General features: G+C 43.0%; 1 protein-coding gene across 1 annotated transcript in view; it reads left to right on the forward strand.

Annotated features, from left to right (window-relative positions):
- SPAG1 (sperm associated antigen 1) overlaps window positions 1–27,314 on the forward strand; it is a 1,725,603-nt gene that overhangs the window by 820,696 nt on the left and 877,593 nt on the right. The window contains exon 7 of the mRNA XM_069621435.1: window positions 5,080–5,185. Coding sequence (XP_069477536.1) covers window positions 5,080–5,185 — 106 coding nt within the window. The remainder of the gene's footprint in view (window positions 1–5,079; window positions 5,186–27,314) is intronic.

Genomic DNA, 27,314 nt, shown 5'->3' on the forward strand with positions numbered 1-27,314 from the left:
AACCTCCGGGTGTTTAAGCGCGTTATAAATACGTAACTAAGACAAAAAAAAAAAAAAAAACGCAATTTCGCAACTAAGAAAAACAAACAATTCCTGTAACAGCGCCTCGATGCCTGCGGGCTGTGTGAGCGCTTTATAAATGTAAAATAAATAAATAAATAAATAAATGCACAATTTGCATCACCTTTTCATCAAAATACTCACCTTTGGGTAATATTAACACGATGCCTGAAAAGGAATGAATAGCGACTTTGAACTGTGTGCCACGTTTTCATTGGTGCCACAGACCATGTTATGGCCTTTACGACCCTGTTCATAGGTGCCAACTACCATTGATACTAGGGAGGAGGCTGGATGGGGATGACCTGAGCGCAAAAGGCCCGGAACACTGCTGAAGGGACACAACCTTATGTGGATTTGAGGGGTGGGTCTTGAAGAGGGGAGTCTGGAGACACTGGGTCTGGGGAGGCCATGTGAGCAATGGTGATCGTGCAGAAGATCCCTTTGACGTGTACATGGTGTTTGGCACCTTGAGCGTTCCCAGCCCCCTTGCGAGCGCATGGCTACAGGTGTGAACTGCCATTGATACTGTAGGGGGGGGGGTGTATGGGCATGAGGTGAGCACAAAAGGCCCAGAACGCGGCTGAAGGGACACAAACATATGTGGATTGTAGGAGTGTGGTATAATGGAGGGGGGGTGGAATGTTGCAGAAGGGGCACCAACCATTCTTTCATGTCCCTCATAGACGATTGAGCATGTCCTTGATTCACTGAAAAATTGAAGTAACTATTTGTATATGCTCATTTGTATTTTATTTAATTTGGTGATGTTGATGGCACAAACCAACTACAAATTGTGCACTTGAGGTTGCAGCACAGTGTGTGAAAATCCCCTGTACTGTCCGCTGTCACTGGGGAATTTGGCGCGAATGGCTCCAACGACACAGGCTGGTATTACTCGTCGAACGCAGATTCCAATCATCCCATAAAGCCACAATGTAAACGAACTATAGGCCACCAGCCTGTACCACCTGTGGAAGGGAAAACATACATACTGGAATTGAATGAACCTGATAAGTGCACTAGCCTGATTTGAAAATGCATCCTATATTCTATGTCATAGTTGCCCTTACAAAAGTAACTTCATGGAAAAATGAACTTGGGCTTTGAAGTCTCAAAACATTACAAAAGTGAACACCCCTTCAATCCATAACGGTTTTGGGTCACAGAGAAATATTGTTTTTTAGTTGAAAGTGAAAGGCACGCAAGCGATTAATACTCTGATTTCCAAAAAGCGAGAGAAATATTTTCAATTTACAGACTGAATTCATTCATCGTTGATCAATCAAAGTTACGACAATGTAGGAGACAAACGTGAAATGGTAGTCGTCTCAAGTGGTCGAAATGACATCACATCTAGAGTATACTTACTCGTTACTTGGATTGCGAGGGTGAACTGTTGCGTGAAGTTCATGCATAAGCACCATCATAATCCTCAACACGGACCTTGTGAGGCAGGCTGCCCTGAAATCATGCAGCTCAGTAACGCATATTGGCGGTGTCTTCTTCTGATATTTAGGCCAAGGATCCAGAGTGTTCTTGGTAGCAGCAGTTCTCCACCTCTGTTGGCATGACCTTGCAACGATTGCAGGTACACCAGGTGGGAAACGTCTTCCATGCGACTAGGTTAAGGCTCATGCCCCAGTAATTCATCTTCCCAACTATTGTTCGATTCCCCATCTTTTCTGCATTTTTCTCTTTCAATTACTTCCTCCTGGGAATACTCGGACTCGTACTGGTAGGGCTGTATTGTTGCCATTATGCGACACATTTTTTAATAAAACGCAAGTAACGATTGAAATCAGTTCTGCTAGTGTAAGTATCAGTTTGCAGGGGCTTTACACTAGGAAGATATCTGAACAGAGCAGAAACAAGCCCCGGGTGATCGGAACACAATACAGTGAAACAATTGAAAAAGCAACTACAATGTTGTCTGATGAGAAGAGGTCTGTTTATACTTGTTGAGGAAAGAGGCATCCTGGCATTTCCATGGAGACACGTCAATAGCTTGGGCAAAGGGAACGTTGAGACGAGACGTGCATTGGCGTTGTGAAAAGGGGCGTATGTGTTTAGTGATGTCAGCATCAGGGGCGGGCGATTTGTATGCTTGCTGCGAGCACACTTGACGTTAGTGCGATGCCTCAACAGAAATGATTAGCACAAGATGGCAGCGCCCAACCCATTGTTTTTGCATGTGCAAAAGTGAGGAAAACTAAGGTAAGATGCATATTTAAGACCGATTACAGTATGCTTAAAAATACATGCCCAAACCATTGGGACAATAACATTTTTGAGCCCACTTCCCCTTTAATTGCCTGATTAATGCAATACCTACTAAGCTTAAGTGCCTGACTACTACATATGCATGCCCCTTTCACCTTCTTCCTTGTCTGCCCCCCTAGGATTCTGGGGCTTGTAGTTTCTTTCGATAAAGTTAGGTTTTTCAACTTCTGCTATTTGGTAAACGGCCATCATGAGTGTTGGATTATGGGGAAGGTTAAAGAGGGGGGTTAGCCAATCTTCCTGGTCTGTCCTCCTCCCCCTGTGTTCCTCCTGCAGTACACCACACCTGGGGGTCTGGATCAGGAAGCATCTGCCTCTCCCTGGCCATATGAGGAGGGTCCCAGACCAGGTTTCTAGGGGAATCATTTCTGACTCTTCACACTTATATGTACAACAAACTTGACAAGGTAATAAATGGCAATCCAAATATAACTGTTTCTCCTTGTAACTTGGGTGAGGTTGCCTTCCCCAGATTCAAACATGGTTTTGAATCAACAGTTCAAAATAGTAAAGTTTTGTATTGCAACAAAGTTCTGATAATAAAGTTCTTCTTGCTCCAAACAGTCTCTCATTCAGACTTTGACCAACAGTTCAAAATATTCTTCAAGTCTGCATCCCTCCACTTGAAGCAGAGAGTTCAACACAAATTCTTCTTTGAAAATAATGCTTTCACAGTTGGTCTGTATCAACAAATGCTTTTGTCCGGATTGTTCCGTAACAGTTCAAAAAATACTTTTGTGGTTTTGCCACTTCACAGGCTTAAACGACAACACAGTACTTCCATGACTTCTACCTTGTTCACTCACCTGCCAGGTCTATCGCTGCAAAGTCCCTGCCCTGGTATACTCACCTGCCAGGACCATTGAAAACTTCTAGCACTACTACAAGTACTTCTGTGGTAAAGTTTACTTCAAACAACTTAGCTAAGTCTTTTCCACAACATCAGTTTTGACTACTTCTTCTGGGAAGACATGAAACACATTGGTGCTGTTTGTTCCACACTTGTGATTCCACATGCAATGCAGGTTTTGCTCCTCTCTTCCTGAAAACTTTGTATCAGGAAGGCAACTCTCCTGCCACTTTTGTTTTCCCACTCTTATATTAACCAAGTTCTGATAATGGCTTTTTCTCACACTTGCTCTTCTTGGGCTTAGACAATGCGTGTTTCGGCCAGTTCAAACTATAGCTTCTTGCTCACTCTGGCAATAGCGTCTACAATCAACTTTTTTATTAATTGCCCTCTCTTGGCTTTGGTAATGTTGGTTCTTGTAAACTTGCTTTGATATTGCCATCTTTTGGCTTTGTCAATAACTCAGACTTTTACAAATATAATGCTAGCTTTCTTGTCTGTTCCCAAAGTTCGTATTCTGCCACTTTAGCTTCTTTGTATCCGTTCGGTATTCAAAAGCATTATTATTCAACCACTTCAAGTTCTTCACCAGTTCAGTATTCCAAAGTATTAGATTTGGTCAGCGAACATTCACAGAGCGTTCTGGGGTCACACAATGCTTGTGAACTTACTGGGTACTGCATACATGTCTGCTGGCTCTGCTGGTGCCGGGTCTTCTGCTTTCTCTGCTGTGCTCCATCTGGAAAAAACCTATTTCTTCTGCCCATGGCCCACGCAGGTCGGTGAAGTAGAAGTCCTCTCTCCAGGGACTTTCCGGTGCTCACCTGCCACTGGAGTCCACGTCACAATGGGGAAAGTCTTTCAACTTAACGCTTTCCGCAGCAGAACCTCTGCATATACAGTCCTCGGATGGTCAGGGGGTGGGGAGAATTTCACACACAAAGCTTTCCACTGTGCAACCGTTGCATACAAGGTCTTTGAAAGTAGAGACCCTCTCAGAATCTGGATCCGATCTGCAAATCACGGCAGCTCAGGTGTCTCTGCTTCCTTCAACTTCTACTGCAACGTGGAATTAAGGCACTCCACCTCCCACTACTTCTCTCTATGGTCTTTTATACTTCCCAGGCTCCCTCAGGTGTAGGTCACTAGCACTATTAGACTGCAACCTGCAGCATATTGCCTCTGCATCCCAGTACTTTTGCCATTAAGGTACGTGAAGTTCCTAATGTTCAAATTACCTATTCTACTCCAAATGTTGTTTCCCAATGTACCAACTTCATTTCTATACTTGATTACATCTTCTAATGGAGTTTTAGAAGAACTTTCAGAATCTGAGATGGTAATGTTTTGAGGTTCACATTTAACATTCCCCTGTTTTTCACAGGAGCTTTCACCATCATAAATGTGGGTGACTTTGTGAGGTGGGGTCCAAATGATTGATTACGATAGTTTTCACCACCATCAAGACAATTCGCTGTGGCAAAGATAACCTCCCTCCGTCAACAAGCCATTACATATTCTGGCATCACTGATATTTCGTCCTCTGAGGAAGACAAATACTGTGTCTCTCCCAACTGAGTACTCCTTTTCCCTTGGTGCCCTTCTCCTCCCAGTTTATCCTCCTGGCTTATACCACCACCCAAGGTCAGGTAGCAGCTGCCTTCCCCTGGCCACCTGTGAGGAGACTTTAGGTAGGGTCTTTGTGAGGACTCTGCAGGATTCCTAACTGTAACTCATTTTTTCTTCTGAGTGTATACTTAAATAATTAGAGTGCTTAAAGATTATGGTTGCATACTTTTAAAATTGTACTTTTACGGATGCATTGTATTTTCAACTTATTTAGTAACCATTTGCAAATAAAAAGTATACTTTAAAATATTTTTTAGGTTCCTCTGAAATTGAAAAGCATTATATTGCGAACCATGAAAAAGAAAAAGGAAATGAAGCTTTTCGAAGTGGAGACTTTTGCGAAGCTGTGACCTATTACACAAGGTAGGTTAATGTTAGCACTTTATCCCATAGTTTAACACTTTGGCTTGCTGTCTGTCCTGGGGCAGAGAGTGAGGGAGGTCAATAGCCTGCACACCTACTTGGTTGCCAGGCCAAATTGCTACTTCAGGTGGCTTTTCGGGCCTTGGCTACTGTCAGATGACAGTGCTATAGTTATGGTTGTTTTACCCTAATATATATGTATAATGACTAGCAGGTGTACCTGTGCTTCTCACAGTAATTCGTACTTCAGTCCTAGTTTTGAAGTTTATTGAATGAACAAATGTAGTTGATGTTGCATGGTTGTTGGCGTTACTCGAATGAACATGCGTGGAGGTGACCACGTGTCATTCCTTATGGCGAGTTTGATTTGTCCCGGCAGGCCCTCTGTCTACTACTGTGTATGAGAATTGTATTGTATGGGGAGCTTCATTGGTACCAGCCGGCCCCCTTTTCCTACTGCCATAATTGGTATACTATTATCCCTAAACCAATGCTTCTTTGTGGACCATATTGCTAGTCTTTCTTGTAGGAGCTAGTGTGAACAAATTGTCTTTGTTACTCACTCTGGAGCAAGCCACATAAAGCTGACCATGTGAAAAGCATGAATCCCATATGATCGATTTCATCTACTTTGAATTGGAGATTTGAGATTGCGCAGCAACATTATTGGTGTCCTGATCTACAGCCGAGGCAGCAGCGACCTCAACATGAGTGCCGCAAGTGTAGGGCTGAGGTGTGTAAGCTTTGTACTGTTGAGATGGCATACACTCATCAACCTTCATGGGAAATGAAGTTTCTGTAATTACCATGAGAGATTTGCCACAATGTGACGGACAGCGTCATTGCGGACACTATTGAAGAGAAATGCACTATTTACTGTCACCCGCATTACTACAAAAGCACAGTTTTGTGTCATCCGCATAACTTCAAAAGTGAATGCCGCTAATGTCATCTGGAATGCTGATCATGTGGAAAATTTAGGAACAATGAACTGCTGACGTTTAGGTAGAACTACAGTGCGAAGAGCCATATGGCAGGGTTAAGCATTGCAGACCACTTAAAACAAAGCCACGTAAACAAAACAATTTGGAAAAATGTACGTTTGACACTTTTTACATTGTCTACATAATGGAATCTATCCACATGGCACATTTCTGGTTTGTAGCATGTTGCAAAGTATGCTGAACACTTTTAACAAACACACCCATTTTCCCTTGTGACCAGAGTAATGAAACATTTTTTGTACAAACAATCTCTCCCGGATTTCATAATCCTAGGATGTCCTTGCTACATGACAGCTTAGGCTAACTATATTTGCCAATCAAAAACATTTTAGAGGAGCACTATTCAAATGGATGACCACATGGGTTGACACATCTGTGCCCTTTACCTCCATGCAAAACCATTCCTGTCCTTCCCTTTGGTGAAACTGGACGTTCTTTCCTAAGCTTGTTTTCTCACAATTGTATCCCTTCTTCAGTGATACTTTGCCCCTGCTGGGGTGAAGTGTCCCATGTGAGTATTAATACTGGAGAGGGCTGGAAAGGTTTCTACGAGAGCTTGTCGGCATGGGTGCTCCCACAAAATGCATACGGACAAGGATTTGAAACATGTCGGTCGATCCTTTTGCCAGTCTGTTTCTTCCATGCAGTTTAGGACTGTGAGCCCCATGATGAAGTCACCCTGCACTGGGAAGCCAAAATAGTTATAAGCTCCTTTCTACTGGTTGCATCAGCCAGTTCTGAGATGCATGATTGCGCAGATAGGGTTCTGAACCAGTTTCTTGAGTCCTTTCCCAGTCTGATGGTACAGTCCATTGGGCTGTGTCTCTTCTCTTATGTAAATTCTCAGACATGAGTCATGTGGACTTGAGAATCTTTTTCGGGTCCAGCTTAGTCCTGAATTGTGGAGTGAGGAAGTCCTGTCACACTGCCTTGCATTCTCCCCATCCCCTTAGGGCTTCAACTTTTTTTTCCCCAATCAATTTTTGGGTGTTTTAGATGCCGAAAGTAACGTAAAATATTTTGAACAAATTCCTCCATCGTGAACTCCATTCCCTCCCACCCTTTGTCTGTCCCCCAAAACCACATTGCAAACTAATTGATAGTACATAGCGTTCATGTCTACATGGTTCTTGGCATATCAATAAGGTTCATAGCTCTCAATCACACCGGGCAAGAAAGGCTATGAGAATCTTTTCTCATGTATTACATAAAGGGGGGGCCCATACAAGCATAAAGCTCAGCTGGTGTCTCTGATATCAGCAGAGGGTTTTTCCATAGCTAAAAGGTGCTATGACTCATTTTATTTATCCAGAGTTCAATTGATGGTCGGGACCTTTGCTTCCATCTTTCTAAAATGTCTAATTTTACTTCAAGTAGTAGATATGTAATACGTTTTCCTTTACCGTTGTGCCCAGGACCATGTTGTTCCAATGTGCACTAAGTATGAAGTAAACTGGGTCCCACAGATTTGTATGTTCATCTCTTTAATGTTAGATCTGAGTTCTTGCCAAACGTTTTGTATAATTTGACAACCCCCGAGTATTTGTAGCAGGGTGCCCCTCTTTAAACAGTTTCTCTATCATTGATCCAAGATACGTGGCTTAACTAAGTGGAGTCTTGCTGGTGCTTGATACCATCCTGTTTTTTTCGCCTGGGGTTCGTCTAAGGGTATGCACAAATGTTTTTGTGTATTCCTTCCTATTCACTTCATTCAATGCTTCTCCCTAAATCCTTCTCATATCCCCTGCAGTATGAGCAGCATTCTAGTGCAGCCATCTTATTTATTATCTCATAGAGTTTGACTTTAAGGCCCTTAGTACTTGTGAATAGGTGAAAGGTGCTCCACCAGGTTGTAGGCGGCATTGGTTCCCTAAATTTGTGGTTTAGAACCTAATGGCACACTTGTAAGTAACTCAATATATTCTCCTCACTCAATCCCAAATCCACCTTGCATTTCTTCAAGGAACACATCTCTGTTTTAAAACGGGTCACCAGCTTTACCAACACCGTCCATGACCCATTTAGTTAATCCTGGGATCTCTCATGCTCAGGGGAAAGTCAGCATTGTGTGTGATGAGTATTGTGACGAATCGAGGGAATTTGTCCCTTCTTCCCAAGGCAGAGTACCCCCTCATGAGGAGGCTGGAGTGGAGAGAGATGCCACAACAAGCCAAGAGAGAGTGCCCCGAGCATCAGCCAGGGAAGCACCCCACCACGTACAACCTGAGAGGGGAGGATACTTTGCAACCGGCAGAACCTGTGAGTTTGGAAACTGCTCTGGTACCGAAAGCAGAGCTCTGAACGCACAGCGAGACGCTGCAACAAGCGGCGAGAGAGAGAGAGGCACAAAGGTCTGCTATGGAAGCGCCACAGCGATGTAACACCTGAGAGGGGTGGAGATTCTGCAACTGGCAAAGCCTGCAAGTTTGGAAACTGCTCGCATACCGAAGGCAGGGCACTGGACTAGTCTCACAGCATCCTTGGAGAAGGGAAGAGCAAGAAGCTGATGGTGGTTGCATGACCAGAAAACAGAGCAGAAACCACTATGCAGCCAAAGCCGCATACGCTCCGGATACCCACAGAGTTACTAATCCATACAGAAGGAGAATATGGAATGCGGGACATGAAGGAAGTGAAGGAAACCGCAAACCCAGAGTGAACCGAGGCCCCAGTGGCTGTCCCAATGAATCTAAGGTAACTGGGTGAACGGGGGACCCGGGAGGCCGATGGGGAATCGTAATGGGATGGCTCATACTTGTCCCAGTCAAATGAAAGTGAGCATATCCTCGAAAGTGAGAAACTGGAACAATGGCAATGAGAGAAAGTCGGATGCAATAAAGATTGAGAGGAAAAACTAAGACGAAAGCCTGGGGAGAAAGGCAGAGTATTTATATATGTCTAAAGACAGAGCCCATAAGGAGCACAAATGCTATGACTTAAGCAGAGAAGAGAAGCCCAAGTGGGAGAGTTGTAGAGGCTGGATATCCCTACTGTAGACCAGGCGTCCACCGGGGCGATATAAAAGTAATCCAAGAGAATTGTAAACTGTGCAAGAAAGAACCCAGCTTTATTGAACAGACGACTGGGAGTACAAACCGCTACAGGGACGTGAACTGTAATACTTTCTCGACTCTGCCTAGAATGGCTACTGTATTTATGTAAGAAAATTGCATATTGGCGTAATTTGTCAATCGTTACAAGTTTGGGATGTGCCAACACATAATTGGTAGGTCGTCGCAGGACCCTTATACAATCTTATACATTACATGTTCTGTTTGGATAAAAACATTTCCTAGAACACCACCATCAACACTGCTTCATGTTGTCATGACCCTCGAGCGCCCCTCCCCTCAATTACATTATTATGTGCTGACCTGCAGAAACTCTGTTGTGCCATGGGTTAAGTTGATGAAATCTCTCTATGAGTATTGGACCTTGTTAGAGACAGCGCGAGCAACAGCATCCCACTGAATCTATCCAATGGAGTTATAAGGGAACAGCAACAAGGTCAGGGGTATTGTTACAGCCCGTGAAACACCATATCCCATCCCCGTGATTGGTTCCCCTATTCCCTCGCCCCCCTGCACCTGTTCGCTTCCCGTCTCCTCTCTTGCGTTGTGCCAGCTTTAGGGAGAAAAAACTGTGCAGGACACCTTTGGTGAAACTGAATTTCTCCTATTTAATTTCCTTTTGCTACTGTGCTCACTGGCCCTCGATACCCAGCACAGCATCCTTCAAATTATCGTGTGGGACTGTACCTGGCATCTGGCTGCAGTTCTCTTCCCATGCAAAACCTTTTCTTTTGCAACAATTAGATATTGTGAGCTTCTCGGACTCTCACCCTTGGTGAGAGCTGATCTAGAGTTCCTGCAGCAAAACCTCAACTCTACTGTGAGCTGTGGCCTTTCAAACAACTAATAATGGCTTCTTTCTGGTGTGCCTTGGGCCTACTAAACTATGGCCAAACTGTTGTTCATTAATATATCTAACCCTTAAAATTATTAAACTTCTAGATTAGTCCTAACCTTACTTCTATCTTCCTCAATGTGATAGTCTAACTGTGTTTGCCATCATGTTTTAAAACACACAATATATAAACAACTCTGCTCCACCTATACTAATAAAATAAAAACCGATAAAAAGACCTGTGCACACATATACCAAAGGCGTGCTTAAGCGTTCCCCTAAAAGATGAAAATAAACAAAGAAATATATAAAAATATTAATGTTGCTGCACGTGTACTTTTTCATCGCGGCATCCATGCTCACCAATCTCTGGTTACTTCTAGTTAAGGACACATAGAAGTTCTTTGTTTTCGCTCATGTACTTCCCTGAGCAGCGCCCTACTCCCTGTTTGCCGCACTAGCTGTAATGTAGATGTGATATATGTGCGTCGTGACGTCACTCTACACATTACCTTTGACGTTACTGCATTAATTTTTTAGCTTGTATGTGCGTCCCCCACACCCCCCCTTGTGAGCGTTGGATCTGCATATTCACACTAACCTGGGAAAAGGAGAAAGCAAAACCTTTTTGTAGAGGTAAAGAACAGAACCAAAGTTACTTCAAAATCATTAATACAGATAAAGGTATTCGTCCAAGGTCAAAAGAAACAAATTGCTGAGAAGGAACAAAAGTATAAGGAGATCTTGAAAGAGTTATACGAACTGATTAAAGAAGTCACAAACAAATATTTAAAAATCACCTATTAAGAAAAGATTTGTGAGAAGCAGAGCACCAGGGCAAGGGAGTCCTTCTCCTGTCTTTAGTTGTTAGAATAGTGGTAGGGTCAGTTTAGGGTTAGTTTGGACTGTGGACATATTCTTTGGGACATTCGCAGACGACTGACAAGCACCTTAGTTTGATAAGTTAAGTATATTTGATAAAGTGCAACAATGTCCCAAAGGTATCTTGGCACTGAAAGTAAACTGTCTACCGATAGCCCCTCCCCACCCCCCCAATGCAAAAAGACATCAGGGCCCCTTGTATACTTTAAAGTCTTAAGTCTTTTTCTGAAAGACAAATTATTGGAAATAGCCCTCAGGGGGAGGAAGGGAGTTCAAAAGAACTGCAACTGCCACAGAGAAGGCCCGACCACCCATAGTACTACAAATTAATACCAGAGGAACATAGAGAAGCAGAAGATTTGCTGACTGAAGATTACGGAATGGGGCATACTTGGTAAACCTCTCCTGCAAATGCATGCTCCAGAACCATAAAAAGCCCTATGGACCATACAGAGAGATTTAAATTGTACTCAAGCTTCCACAGGGAGCCAGTGGAGGTCACGCAGCACCTGAGAGGTGTGAGCAAATTTAGGCAGATCCACAGCCAGGCGGGCAGCAGAGTTTTGCAAGACCTGCCTATGTTGGATGTTGAGTAAGAAATTTGCGCTGAGACAGAAACAAGGCATTGCGATAGTCCAGAGTACCAGATATAGTAGCAGAGACCACCTGGCTTCCCAGACTCTCAGGAATGAATGGCATGATCTTTCTCAGAGTTCTGAGTTTAAAGTGACCAGCGCTATATCTGGCACTGACCTCTGGAACCATTGAAAGCGCTGAAGGAATTTTGACTCACATGTTCAGGACTATGGACTCTGGGGTCGGCAGGGGGCCCCAAGAATCATGCCAGAAATCTTTGGTCCACATAGAAGACACAGTGGGGGCTTCCCTAAAATCATACTTTGTCTTCTCTGAGTAAAGCTTCAGCCAATTTGTATTCACCCAATTGCTGATGCAGAGAGACCCTTGCTCAGACGGGTCAACGCTAGGTCAGTCATGATCAATGCAAAGAATCGACTGTGTATCGTCAGCATATGCGTGAAAATGACAGCCGTAAGCATCAAGAAGTTGGGCCAATGAAAGGACATAGACATTAAACAAAGGAGAAATGACTGAACCCTGCAGAACTCCACAGGCAAGGATGTTGGGGGCAGCTGGTAGGTAGGGAACACCCCATAGCTATAGGGAAAGTTGGGCCTAATCCTTATTATTTAATAAACATGTCTTTGAAAATGTCCTCCAAGAGTCTGAGTCCTTCTTCTGACCCGCCAGTGTTTATAAGGGGTGGAAAGGATATGCTACCTCTAAGTCTGATTACACAGCCCTAGGCTTCCAAGGTCCCCTTTGTGTTTGGGTTAGAGTATAGACCAGGGACTCTTAGTGTTTCGGGATCGAGGGTTGTGCTCACAAATGTCTACCGGCAATTGCTTGTTCCATAAAGAGCCATTTTAAAGAGTGCATCTGCACCCATTCCATTACAGGTCTAATCTGTTCTACCCAATAGTAGTGTAATAGTTTTGGGAATGCAAGCCCCTACCACTTTCTCTGGATGGAAACTAAGTAGGTTTGCTGACCCCTGGTGCTCTCTACAGCCCAAATGAATTTAATGAATATGTTTTCCCTATCTTTGATCGTCTTGCTAGTGCTGGAATTGGGAACGATTGAAAAAGGCATAGCATTCTAGGTAGGATGTTCATTTTATTAATGCCATCATTCCAAACTATGAGGTGACAAGAGTTCCATCTTAACAGTTTGTTTTCAATAGTAGCTATTAAATCTGGGTAGTTTGCCTTGTGAAGATGTCCTAGATTAGCAGTTACTGTGATTCCCAGGCATTTTATTCCTTTTGGAGCCGAAGAATAGGGGAAGCGGGATTATAACATGGCTTTTTCAGCAGGTAGGATACTTATGTTGAGAATGTCCGATTTGGATATATTTGTTTTAAAACTTCAGACCTTACCAAATTGTTGAAGTTCTCTATCCTACCCCATGAGAAGTCTGAGGGTTGGTAAGAGCTAATAGATCATCTGCAAAGAGACAGATTTTAAAAAAAATAGTTTTTCAAACAGAATGCCTGAAATTCCCCTTTTACTGCTTGTTCATGCTGCAAGAGTTTATATTCCCATTGTGAATACAATAGGAGACAGTGGGCAACCCTACCTCTTACCTCCTTAATAGATTAATTGGTTCGATAAGGTCCTGATTGATCAAGAGCCGAGAGGGCGACCTTCTATAGTTGGCAATTATCATGTTTAACATCTTTGAGCCAAAGTTAAATTTCAAGAGCGCTGCTCTATCACATATCCGGTTAGGGCCAACCAGAGAAGATGTATATCTGCCCAGCCTGTTGGGCATAATTTTAGTGAACATTTTAATTTCAAGGTTAAGTATGACTGTTGGCCTGTTGTGCATAGTGTAGTATCTTTGTCCGTCTTCAAAATTGGCGTAATATGGGCAGCTTTCATAGAAGGGAAGTTCTCCTCCCTCTCTAATTGAATTAAATAATCCTACCATGGGTCCAGCCAGGATTTGACTCGATGATTTATCATATTGAACAGTCAGGCAATCCAGTCTTAGGGATTTGTCGTCTTTCTGTGATTTGATAGCTGTGAGTATTGTGAATCCAGTGGAGTCATCACGAATTCCCCGATGGTGACCTTCTCCCATGTGGCATGGGGAAGGCAGCTGCTACCTGATCCTGACCCTGACCGTGGGGGTGGATATATGAGGGAGAATCACATGGTAGAAGACAACTACCAGGAATACGTTTTGACTCCATTGGAGAAGGTGCAGTATTTCCCCTTTCCCCATGAAGGCCAGCTGGCATCAGAGACCTTGGAGGCCTATTGTCAGTTAACGGTTCCCCTTTGTAGAGGAAGTGAAGAAAACTCTTCCCTAAACTTCTTTGCCCAGAATTCCAACTTTTACTTAAACACTCACACATAGAAAAAAACCATTTAAGAGACAACACATACATCCCATCTTTTTCTATTTTTTTTTTAATTTATTTAAGCATTTATCGCAAATTAATACAATTTTTGCTTTTGATTTCCATTGTCTTTCTCGTCATCAAGCCAAACATTTTACTACACATCGATTCTCCTACTTCGTTCCACGATGGTAAATGTCCTATGTTTGGCTAAGGTATCCAGGTACAATTTGAACTAGTTCACAGAGCTTCGTGGCTGTCTTGTCTGGCAAATTTTTCCTGAGTTGCAATTAAAAACGAGCCTAGTCCTCTGACCGTTTTTTTGTTAAGAACTATGTACATGGCCTCCCACTATGCATCGGAGTCCAGCCTGCATGTTGTTGGCAAATTTGGTAGCAAAGTTCTTTCTCTTTCAGGTTTGAGTTGTTTACAAAACATCGTCAAGTGTTGTAAAGATTCCTCTTCTTCGTTACAAAGACGACACATATTGTTTTCTGCTATGCCATATTTCTTCAGAATCTGACGAGTTCTAAGAATGTTCAATCTGAAGCGCAATAAACAGTCCCTGTGGTTTGGATTTTCACTTTTTTTTAGGTAGTTTGGGAGAATTTTTGGGAGGTTGAATAATTTGTCTGAAAGAGTGTGAGATTTTGCTTTTGTACGTATAGCTTCTGTTTGGGGCCAGTCTAAAGCCAAAAGAGCTTCTTTTACTTTTTTTTGATTGTTTTGCAACATTTCCATTCGGATGTCGGTATTCTCCATTATCTCTTGGCACTTGTTTCTACAAATACTTAGCAGCCCAGAGTTCTTATACAAAGTTTGTTGCTTTAGCACCCTATATTGGGCTGGACAATCGCTAGAATCTGCTTTTCTGTAGGTTGACAACAGTTTCCATGCTATTTGAACATGTAGCGAATAGAGTCCCAATTCGTGTCTTATTACTCCGCTAGGGACACAATTTGGGAGCCGTAGCGTTCTTTTCCAGAATCTGGATTCCAAGCAATCCCAGGTTTCCCATGGCATTCTCAAACAACACTCTCCCCCATAGGTGATAGTTGGTATCACTTTTTGGTTGTAAAAGTCAATTGGACATTGTATCGAGAATTTTCTGAACTTTTTCTTTATTATCAATGCTTGGGCAATAAGTTGATCCATTTTTAGCTCCAGGTTCAGTTTCCATGGATTGTCACAACCGTCTCCACTGATCATGACACCTAGATATTTCAAGTTGCTGGACACTTTGATTGTTGTGTTGTTCAACCTCCATTTAAATCCTTTGCTTTTTTTTGTCTTCGATCTCTTGAAGATTAGGATTTCTGATTTTGTTGCATTTATCTCTTGATTGCTGTTTGCTACATATGCTTGTAGGGCGTCTAGTTTTCTTTGTAGCCCTATCTGTGTTAGGTCCAACAACACTAGGTCGTCAGCGTACAGTAGGTGGGTTATGGCAGATCCATCAATGTGAGGGGCATATGATCTCTCCGGGTTCAAACAGCTCCCAATATCATGTATAAAAAAGTTATACAGTATTGAGGCCAATACTGTATAACTTGTTTTTATGGATCTGCTAAGATTACCTTTTAGGTCTAGCCGTATTTTAAGCTTGGTGTTTGAATGAAGGGCTATAATTGACTCCAATAAGTCAGACGGACAGCCCTTTGCCTTGAGTTTTTTCCAAAGAATTTCTCTATCGACTCTATCAAAGGCTGACGCCATGTCGATAAAAGCCAGGTAGATAGGTTGGTTATCTTTTGATGCTTTAATTTTAAGGATATTAAGCAGTAACCACAATCGGTTCTACGAAACCCGTCTGTCTGTCTGTCAAAGTTACCGCTCGTTGCAATCCACTCTTTTAATCTTTTTAGGAGTATGCCCGCATAAACTTTTCCCAGGACATCTAAAAGGGAAATCGGGCGGTAGTTTCCCGGCTTGGTACGGTCTCCCTTTTTAAAGATCGGGATTACAATGGCGGTTTTCCATGACATGGGTATTTGTCGCGTGAGGTTGATTCTATTGAATAAGGCATAACATAAATCTGCCCACATTTCCGGATCTAACTTGAGCGTGAAATTTGATAGTCCATCCGGTCCAGGAGCACGCGATCCCTTTGCCTTCTTGATAATTGATAATATTTCACTTTTGCTAAAGAGAATCTTCCATCAGCTTTTAGCTAGAGGTTCTTTAAATTCTCTCGTTTTCTTTTTTCAGATCATATATTCTCTCAAAATGTTGCACCCATTGATGTTCTTGAATTGGATTTAGTTTTTCATGACCTGTCTGCTTTGCCTGTTCATTAATTAATGTCCAGAAGAGTTTTGGGTTCTTGTTTTCAGGGCCTGAATCATGTTTTCTCCATCTTGCTGATAAAGTTGGGCTCTATGAGCCTTAACCCAATTGCGATATTTTGTTCTTACTAGTTTGTCTTCCAATTTATTTTCTTTTGTTTTATTGTTTTTCCTTAGAAGCTGCAGATTTTTTTGAAGTTGTTTCTTTTTTTCCACCAGTTGTTGATTGTATTTGTGGGGTCTTTTTACTTGGCGATTTCCATCTTTTGTGCCAGCCGTTCTATATAAGCTCAGACACTCTTCATATTCCACATCTATGTTGTTTTGTCCTATCCATTTTTGAATTTCTTTGTTTAGGCGAGGTAATTCTCTGTCTGTTAGGCGGAGTCTATTTAGACTATTATTGGTGCTGACTCTGTAGGTCCATTGTTCACTAGGTTTAATTTTTTGATTTCTCAATGATTGCCTCGGGTGCTCAAATGATGTGATAAGTTGTTTATGATCACTTTTGTCGGTATTCAAGATATCCAAAGAGATTATTTGAGAGAAAGTTCCTGAGTCGACAAAGAAGTAGTCCTGTGTAGCGCTGGCATTGTACGAGGACCATGTCACTTCTCCTGTTAAGTCGCTTTTAACATTACCATTTACCATTTTAAGATCTCTTATTTTGATTGCTTTCAGCCATTGATTTGATCGAGCATTTTTCGTCTTTTGTTGTGCATCGTTCCCTGTTTTGCATGCTTGTATGCAGTCGATATTTAAATCGCCACAAATAATTATGCTCGATGGAAAAAATTCTGCTCTAAGTTCATCAATATTCTTCATCACTGTCTTTAGAAATGAATCACCTTCTTTTGCCTTGCTGTTCCAAGACAGGTTAAAGAGGATATATGTTGTTTTTACATCTGTTGCTGTATGTTCTTGTTCATCTTTCATTATTACGATTTGTATTAAGGGAGACGGCGCAAGGCAGCGTATGATTGTTTTCTTTGTCGTGTTTTTTATGATGGTTAACAATCCGGCAGAGGGTCTGCCCATGGCTCCCTTTTGAGCTTTGTTTAAGAGACATGTGCGCCCATCAATGAAGGGGGTACTCTGTAGCCAATATATTCTTGTATGCATATAATATCAGCTGACAAAAATTTGTGGTTTATGTTTTTAAACAGGTGTTTAAATCCTCTAGAATTCCAGGAGGCAATTTGAGTACTTATACAATCCGGTCGGCTGACGGTCTAATTGGAACTTTGCTCTGCCAGATTTGTAGATAGCCATTCCCAAGAAGTTTTATTATCAATTTTTGTGATTATTTTATGTGTACTTGCAGAGTTGTTTATCTGGGATTCCTCAGGGGAGCCTTTGACAATAATGCGTAGGGCTTTTGGACCTCTCAGAATCGTTGGTGAAAATCTGATAGGTTTAATATGCGTCTCCAAATCTGGGTCATTCTCCGTCTCTCTCTGTAGACAACTTTTGTCCGAGTTATTGATGTTCCGATGGGTTTTGCTACTTTGGTCATCCTCTTGCAAAATATTGAGATCAAAACCTAGGATTCTTAAGTCTTCCGTTGCAGATTTGATCAGGCTCAAAATTGTCTTGGATGCCAGATGTATGTGTATGAAGTCTTTGTTTTTCATACGGGAAGGCCACTATTTTGATGTCTTTTGGCTCTATCACTCGTAAAGGAGGTACCGAGTGTAGAAGCCTCATTAAATTTGCCCTGTTTAAGATCAAACAATCTTTGGCGTTCCAAATACGCCCAAGTGATAATTTTGGGTCTTTTTCTGCTTTTTCATGGGTTTTGGAGATCCACTTTTTGGCTTTTTCAGTTTTTCCTTGGTTGTCATTGGATGAGTGGCTATTTCTAATCTGGACTTTTTTGGAATGGTCGACCATTTCATCCATTATTTGTCTTTGTTTAGTTTCTTGTTTTTGTTTGTATAACCAGAGTTCTCTCTTTTTTTGTAGGGTTTTGAAGATGGGCGATTCAGGGGTGGGGGTCTTCGGGTAGTCTCTGTTTCCAATCATGCTCCAAGTCTCTTCCAGCTTGTCTTCGCTCTCTAGTTCTATGATGCTCTCCTCTTCGTAAGTTGAGAGATTTAGGAGTGCCTATTGGTCTCTTTCTTGTGAGCATGTTGTATTTATTACTTTTGACTGGTTGACAAAAAATTGTCTTGTGTTTGTTTTATCGTTTGAGTCCTTGATTTTCTTTATATATCAACTTTACATACTGCAATGGTTCTGTTTCATTGGTTTGTTCTTTTGTTTTTTTTTATGTTCCTGATGAAGTTCCTGGCTCCGCTATTACAAGATAGTTTCCCCATTGGCTGGTTCTTAGATTTTTTGGTTTGTTGAGCTATGGTTTTTTTTCTTCTCCGAGCTCTTTACCTTTCTCTTCGCCATTTGATTTTGTTTGCTCAAATACTGCAAAGACCTCTTTTGTTGTTTTGGTTGGACCTGACTGATCACCCCCGATGGCACTTAGCCCAGATTTTAAAGGAACTGTCTCCGCTTTGTTTAAGGGAGACTGTTCTTTGTCTTTTGTCGGCTGTAGATTCAACGGTAACAGAGTCAGGTTTTGCAACTCTGGGGCTGGACATGGTACATACAGGTCGTTTCTTACGGGGCCTGAGTTAGTCAGATCCACTGAGGCTCCTGTCACGGGAGTGGAGCGTTCCGGGGCCAATCGCTCAGCATGTATTCCTATGATATCATTTGTTAGTGTTGGCTCTTTGTTTGGGTCTGGTGTTAATAGCTTAACTATATCTCTGAAGCTATTTAGGAAAGCTCTCTTGTCTTCACGGGCATCTTCCATTAGGCCAATCAGAGTTTTGAAGATTACATTTTCTGTCTCATTTTCTTTGGCTCTTCTTTCCTTTATATCATCAACGTATGACTCTATATATATATATATATATCAGTTTCGACTGCATGAGAGCCAACAGGGTGGACTGGTCCCTATAGTTTTCGTGTAGACCTTCATACAGTTTGAGAAACGGGGCCAATGTTACTGTCAGCATTGAGCCAACTGCCAATTGCAATTTAGTACATTGGTCTGGCCAGGCTAGGCTAGGATCTTTTGTTGGATCTTGCGGGTGGCTTTTGGGACACTAGTGTTCTTTAGCCTCTTTACAAGTGCAGTTGGCTTTATTTTTTTCTTTCGTCCAGTTTGTACTCAGGACTTGTTCTTCAGATTCGTCGTTTCGCGATGATTGTGTAGGGGTATGAATTTTACTTATGTCAGATTGATTTTGGCTCACTAACTTAGGATGTAAATCGCCTTTGCCTTGTCAGTGTAGCTAGGCACTTATCCCTATTTTCATCAACAAGTTCCTGGCAATCATTCTCTCTCATGTTGCTTGTGGTTGTTTTACATTTTTTTTGTTGAAACATTTGGGCAGTGGAGTGGTTGGGGTCTACTTCAGCAATCGATAGTTTGTCTCAACGCCCATCCGGGGTGGATGTGTATGAATGTTTTTCTGACAGTCCATAGCCCTTTTCTGTTTCTAGCCGTTTATTCGAGTGCAAGTTTTCCTTGTTGTTTTGCACGGGTATGTCCTTCTCGCTTCTCTGCAAATGCTCAGCGTTCAGTTTGTTTACTTTTTCCACACACGTCAGCCCACTGCTTGTTCGACCATCAGAGCCATTAAGGTCTTCTAATATTCCTGCGGTGGAGTTATTTTGTATGGAGTCGTGTCGCCCTGATGCTTGGAGTAGTTCATTGTCTGTTACTTCTCTCCATGTGTTTGAGTCAGCTTGAACCAAGGTGACTATTTTTTGCACTGTGCTGACTGGTCCTTTATTTTTCGTCAGGTCATCTGTAGGCTGAAAGTGCCATCTTATTGATTTTAACTCCACAGGTTGATTTATTCGTGTTTTTGCATGGCTTAATTTGGATCTTTGAATAGGTATGAGGGCTGACGTTGACTTTTTTTCATTGATTAAGGATCTCACATTTGCAGATAGTTGTGCTTTTTTATATGTTATATGGAAAAGCAGGTGTTTTATTTTTTAGCACACTGTCGTTTTCTTGTGTAAGAGATTCCATTTGGACAGGATTTTTATTTTCTTTTGGCCGTATTGTTGGCACTCTTTCTCTTTCCAGCAGGGGAGCTCTTTGCTCACCCATCAGGCTTTCATTATGTGTTTTTTTTGTTTGGCACCATTTACAATGGACAATTCAGATTTCTCTGTGGAAAAAGGCTCCGATCCTGCGGCCAGCACAGGCAGAGCACTCGCCCTCTCCCCCGTCCACCCCCCGTTCCCACACGCAACCCCAGATGAGGCCCCACAAAAGCCCTGCGCAAGGATCAGCCCGCCCACAGAGGGAGCACACAGCTGGGTGCAATCAATCAGGTAGGTCGCAGCAGTGTACACGGGGGGGGGGCCAAAGTGAGTTGTGAATTGGATAAAGACTCACCCTGAAAGTCTCGCAGGCCATGTTGTTCGTGCTCGTGTGTTTGAACGGTGACTATGCGTATACCGCGGGTAGAATCCAGATATTCCATAGTGCCTGTTGAATGAAGCGGAGCCTCAGAATCCACATCTTTCTCGCTTGTGATTTTAATTGGGCTCAGCTCCGAGGACACGGTTCCTTGTTCAGGCTGTGGCAGGCTGTTCTCACGTCCCACTGGGATAGATTTTGTGCAACTTCTAGTTCTGAGAGCAGGCTTGCTATTGTCAGCGGGGGGCATTTCCATAGCTCAGCCCCCTCAGCTAACACTCAGCCAACACTCCGCGGACACTCCGCGTCCTAGTAGTGATATTTATGGAGTGACAGGAACAGGAAGCAGTAGGTAGAGCTGGTAGACAGACTTAGCAGAAAGGTTCCAAGTGTTTGCTCCTCACCAACACTCAGCCAACACTCCGCGGACACTCCGCGTCCTAGTAGTGGTATTTATGGAGTGACAGGAACAGGAAGCAGTAGGTAGGTAGAGCTGGTAGACGGACTCAGCAGAAAGGTTCCAAGTGTTTGCTCCTCACCAACACTCCTTTAATGTACCTTTAGGTGAGAACCCCAAGAAAAAAACACTTAAGAGTTAACACATGCACAACACCTGTTTTTCTGATATAGCTTTATGTGAAAACCCGATGGAAAACCAGATTAGAATTGAGAATCTAATGTCAACCATGGACTCCAACTCCCATAATCACTCAGGTACTGGGACGAGGAGTAAGGAGTTTGTGCAAATGAACAGTAACTCAAAAGTATCACATGCAGACTAGTTGTTTGGCAATACCTTCGGTGCGCAGGGACATTTAAAGATGGAAAACACACTATGGAGGTGAGCTGTGCAGGAGAGGACGTTAAGCCTCTGGTCAGGACTCTTCAACACAGAGAAGGCCGCTGGAGCAGAGGGAGGGACGGCACGTGCAAGCCAAGAGGGTCATGGAGATGAGGAGTCGCGCTGGAGCTCCTAGAGGTCAGACCACTTGCTGAAGCAGCACTGTTCATTCCGAAATGAAAAGGGAAGCCGGCGAGTCGCCACAGAGCCGCGTAAGCAGCTGGGAGATTGCTGCACACATCTCAATGGAAATCATAAGGATCCATCCTACAACGGTGCAAAGAGCATCGGAAACGCAGGAACAGCCCACTTAGTCTACCCAACGCAGAAGGGGGTGCCTAGGGCTTTCCAACAATCGAACAAACGCAGATTGTTTGAATGGTATGAAATTGATAATGTGGGCAACTCCAAAAGATTACAAAAATCAATACCCAATAAGAAGAATGTTACTGACTTGCTGACACATACAGAACCTTAGTTTTGCTTTCCAGATAAGGAAATTCCTCTTTAAAATAGGGCTAGTAAGGCATTTCCCCAACCTCCTTTTTTATTTAATAAATGTCTTTTGTTTGGAAACATGTGTCCGCCTCATTGCTAACTGCTCACCGTACCTCCTGTTGTTCAATTGTCCAATCTAGATGTTCTCTACTCTCCTTGATAATTCAAGGAGATATATATCGCCTAAATGAGGTTTGTAAGGTACTGATTGCGTTTGCTTGAGGCTTGTAAGGTACTGTTGATTGCGTTTGCTTTGTAGAGGTCCTCATAACATTTATGAAAAGTGCTTTTCTTATGGTCTTGTTCCCCTTTTCCTCACTGTTCCCGTCTAGTACACTGGATTATGTAGGCTTTCACTCTCAGTAGGTTAGCCAATATTTGCCCAAGCCGATTGCCATGGCCATAGGATCCTTGTTTTAGACAGAGAAGAGTACTTTCTGCTTTCTGAACCAGAAGTGTGATTATCTGTTTTTATTTTGTCTGTACTCTACTCCCGCCTGTTTATATGCCACCCTTGTGAGGTTGTTTTGGTGTTCCTTACCTTTCCTCTTCACCATATCTAAAAGCTTGTCTTCAGTTAGTCTCTGCATACTAGCCATGGATATAGCCAGAGCTGTTATGCACCCAGACTGATTTTAAGGCCACCCAGGGTATCCCCAATGAGTTGTTCTTGGAGTTGAGTGACATATAGTTCCTCAGTATATTTGAGTTCTTCTACCCAGGCTAATCACCAGGCGATTCCCGAAGGTAGGCGCCAGGTGGATTGCTTAGGTGTGTTTCCTGGCTCTCTGAGGGAAGCTATGACCATGTTGTAGCCTGAGATCGTCCTGCATGTGTTACTTGGGTATTGTATTGGATTCAAGGATATAAATATATAGTCTATCATGGAAGAGGAGTTATGCACATTAAATAATGCAAGTATGACTTGTCCCTAGGATGCAAAATGTGCCATGCATCCATCAGTTTCAGATCAACCCCCATTTGTTTTACTTTGTGAGTGGCAATGCCTATTGAGTATACGTTTTGGGAGGATTTGTCTAGCGCACAGTCCATTACTAGCTTCAAATCACCCAGGATGATAATTTCACCTTCAGCAAAGTTTCTGAACTTCTTAAGAAAATCCATTATACAATGTTCTTGGTCTGTCTTGGGTGCATAGAAGGCCATTGTCAAACTTTTACTATTAAGGTACGCTCGGATTATCGCATATCTAACGGTCAGGTCTTTTTTGTAATCGAACATATTAAAAATGGTATACCTGCTGAGTGCTTGCAAGTCTCGGCCTAGTTTTTACTTTTTTCTTTGGGTGCATTTCTTGCAATGCGACTATTTGTAAGCAAAGTTTTTCAGCTCCCTAAATAATTGCTTCTTGTTTGGTGTGTTGAAACCCCTAACATTCAATTAACCAAATATATCATCCATTTTCGTAGGTTCTGCACAGATCCCTCATTAACCAACATTTTATACAAACTTTTGAAATAAAACAACATAGCAATGAATTCCTAAAATTGTGTTCCATGTCTGCATTAGCCCGTCCCTCATATAGTTCTCTCCCACTAGTAATATGGTATATAAGGGGCCACCTTCCTAGCTCAGCCTACCATGGAGATTCTGAATGTGCCCATTCCAAGGGCTTAACACCTTTCCCTCGATTGCAACCTGGTGCAGCCCACTTGATTAAAACTGAGTCAAGCCCAATCGAATAAACATTTCCCCAGGAATACCAGAAGCTAAATCAAGAATATGGTACCTAGAGCCTTATATTATAACCTCTCTCATTACGTTCTAGTTAACTTTGACATCTGGTCCAGTTCCCCCATGGTTTCAGTGTGTTGATCTAAAAAAGCCAATGCCTTTAATCATTTCTTTGTCGCGTGGATTCACATGGATACACCATATCCCCCTTGCACCGCTATAATCAGATGTATTCTTTGTTTTTACGACTTTTCTGGATTTGTCAGACAGCCAACGTTCCAAAAGGGGCTCATCATGGTGACTCTCTTGGCCTATATCTCCAGTTGGAGGTGCACACTTTTGGGCCTGCATTTAAAAGTCTCAAGCCCGATTCCAGTGTAAATATTGTAAGCATTTTCCTATGTTTTTTTTTTTATAAAGTAAAATACAGAAAAGCAACAAGGCCCCCCAACCCTACCTCCCCTCTCTCCACACCCCCTTCCACCCAACCCCCATCCAAGAGCCGCCCATATTACAACTTTGCGTATGAAACCCGCAGTAGCTAATGCAAAATAGGTCAACTTCACAGGTCCGAATATTGGCTCCTCTACACCGTTCCCTCAAAAGTCTGATTCGTCTTGCGGAGCAATTATGCCAAGGAGCTCCATAGTCTTGGGACACCAAGCCCGGCGGGCCCCCGCTTTTAGGTAGGACAATAAATTGGACCTGTCCGAGACAAATCGCAAGTGGTCTCCCTGGATAGAGTAAGTAAGCCATTCCAAGGCTACAAGCGACCAGAGTTTAACCTGAACTCAAAGCCAAAGGGGTATGTACATTTGTATTGAATGTCTAGTTTCAGCAGATCCTCTATCGGCTTCATGGCTCGTCTCCTGGATAAGGTGTTGTGTGCCATGTCTTGAAAAATCTGTCCCTTACTGTCTAAAAAGGTGATAGGTTTCCTTTTCTTAGCTTCATTCAATATATTTTATAGTCATGATGTTTAGCCACAATATCACACTGGGGCTGTTATTTGTCGACTCTGCGTTTTTCTTCTCTGTGTACTGTCCATTTTGATGTCTCGGCTTCAGTTTTTTTAGCACCTCCTTGAAAAGCTGCAGAATGCAAGCCACAATGTCCTCGCCTTCCAAACCTTGTTTCAAAAATCATATGCAGAGGTTTTCTTTTCTAGCGCTATTTTGAAGATCTTCGCATTTAAGTTGTAGGGCCTGTGTGGTTTCCATCATTGAGTTATAAATGGTCACCTTTGGCAGCTTGTTCACCAGATGTGTAATTGCTCTAGTTCTGGTCTGTTCAGCAAACCAAAATTGGGATGTCCCTTTTTGTTTTCCCCAATTGCCGCTGATGTTTCCATTCATAGGAAGATTTTAGTTAGTGCAAGGAACTGTCTAGGAGCTGTGGTGGGTCAGAAGAACAACACAGACTCTGGTTTTCCATCTGAGGTTAGTTATTTCTTCAACGAAAGGTGAAAACTCCTAGCTTTCCCTAAACTATGGGTGTCCCCTACCTAACAAAACAAACTAATGTGCTTCCCAGTCGTCAGTGAGAGTCCAAACCAAGTTTAGTCACTGTCCAACTAGTCTATACTGACACAACCACTATTGTAACCACTAACGCACAGGAGAATGCCTCCCTTTTCTTGGAAGGTGGTCCTCCACCTTGTTCAATTCGATGGTAAATCCTCAGATAGTTCCTGGCAACCAATTTATCAGATCATACAGTTCAGATACTGGATTCTTCAGGATCTCAACAGTGTATTTATTCGTTTTCTGCTTCTTTCCTTTTTACTCTTTTTCCTTTCACTTTATTAGGGTTTACCCCTTCTCTTCCACTTCTGTATATGTTGCTATCTTCCTCTTTATATGGACTCAAGATTTCTTCTTTTCTCAATATTGTCATGAGTACCAGGCATGTAGTCAGGGCAAACTGGGTGGAGGCTTGGCAGGCCTGGCATAAACACTCAGACACACAAGAGCCCATAGCCGATAACTCCCTCTAGTTCCCTTTCTGATATTCTTTAGTTACTTCCTGATTACCACTTCCTGTTGCCAAACAGGAAGTGTATGAAAATTCATGAGCTCTCTAGTGTTCGGGTGTGGCTGGCTATATAAGCCACACCCTAGATTCTTCCAGTGCTTCGTGTTGCTTTCTGTAAGCTGCATCAGCAACACACTCACCGTGATCCAGCTTCTGCTTACCTGCTCCGGATCATCCTGCTTCTGCTTACCTATTCCCAGCTTCTGCTTACCTGCTCCGGATCATCCTGCTTCTGCTTACCTACTCCCAGCTTCTGCTTACCTGCTCTGGATCATCCTGCTTCTGCTTACCTGCTCCGGATCATTCTCTGTGCTTCTTCTTCGGAGCAGCTTTCCCCGGACACGAGGTAACTCCTACTTCGGGGCCTGCAAGCACAAAGAAGAACATTACGCGGAGCGCTTGTACTGGAACGCTGCGCATACTCCCGAAGCACCGAGATTCTTCCTGCTATGCTGGAATCCAGGTCCGTAGCCCGAGCGCTCCAACTCCTGCAAAAGAAAGGAGAGACATTACTTAGTGCGCTCGCTCCAGTAACGCTGCGCATACTTACCCGACCTCCGGGGCCCTCCAGTTGCTCTGAATCCAGGCTCGTAGCTCGAGCACCCCCCATAATCCACTCCTGCAAAGGAAAGGAGAGGCATTACTTGGTGCGCCCTAGCAATGCCACGCATACCCACCAGCAGTTTAGAGTTGTACATGCTGCGCAAGCCTTCCCAAGGTACCTTGGAAACATAAAGACAATTCGGACAGTACTGAACTCTCCAAAATCACTGCGCACCGTTTGCCGTGTGGAAAGAACTCTTGCTAGTTAAGTAAGTAGCAGCTGGAACACTCTGCCTCGCTGTGAAGCCATAACAGCGTGTTGCATCAGAACGCAGCAAACAGACATTGGCATCATTCTTACGTGTGTGGGGCTACGAATTCCCCCATAGAATCGCGCCCCTGTGAATGCAGGATGGAGTGCACACCTCACTAAATCCCAAGGTAAGCCCTTTGGGAGACCTCACAGTGCATGTTCAGAGAGAGAAGGGAGGGAGCCCAGGGGAATTAAGTGAACCTAAATCTCAGTGTGCATCTTATATTTGACAGGAATTCCTCCAGGTGGAACAGGGGAAGTGAGTATTCAGGGTCAAAAGAGGCAAATCCATCGCTCCCGCAGTGTGACAGAACACGAAGCCATCCTCAACAACTGCGCCTAAGCGATGGAAACCTGAGGTAGACCATCTTTTAAAAAAAAAAAAAGTTTATTAATTTTATTTCAACAAACAATACAAACCAAACTTGCAGTGCATATAGTAACATTTTAAATATACATTGCTTCATCATGTCCACTGCTTCTCCCTTTCCCTCCCCCCTTTCGAGCCTACTCCCTTTCATGTTCTATTTCTGCACCTTGTCATAGGGATTCCTCTTCCATGGTTTCCGTTGGGTCTCACATTAGCCCAAATAACTCTATTAGTTGTTTCCAGGCTATCAGGGTCTCAGCCTCCTCCTCTCCCACCACCCCCCGGCATTACTTGCTTCTTGCCATACCGTAGTTTCTGCTTCAGCCCATTTCTGTAAATCTTTCCACCATACTTCTATTTGTGGTCTATGGCATGCCTTCCACCCCATAGC

Source organism: Ambystoma mexicanum, chromosome 5q, assembly GCF_040938575.1.
Source record: "Ambystoma mexicanum isolate Mex_15411 chromosome 5q, UKY_AmexF1_1, whole genome shotgun sequence".
NCBI classification, from domain to species: Eukaryota; Metazoa; Chordata; class Amphibia; order Caudata; family Ambystomatidae; genus Ambystoma; species Ambystoma mexicanum.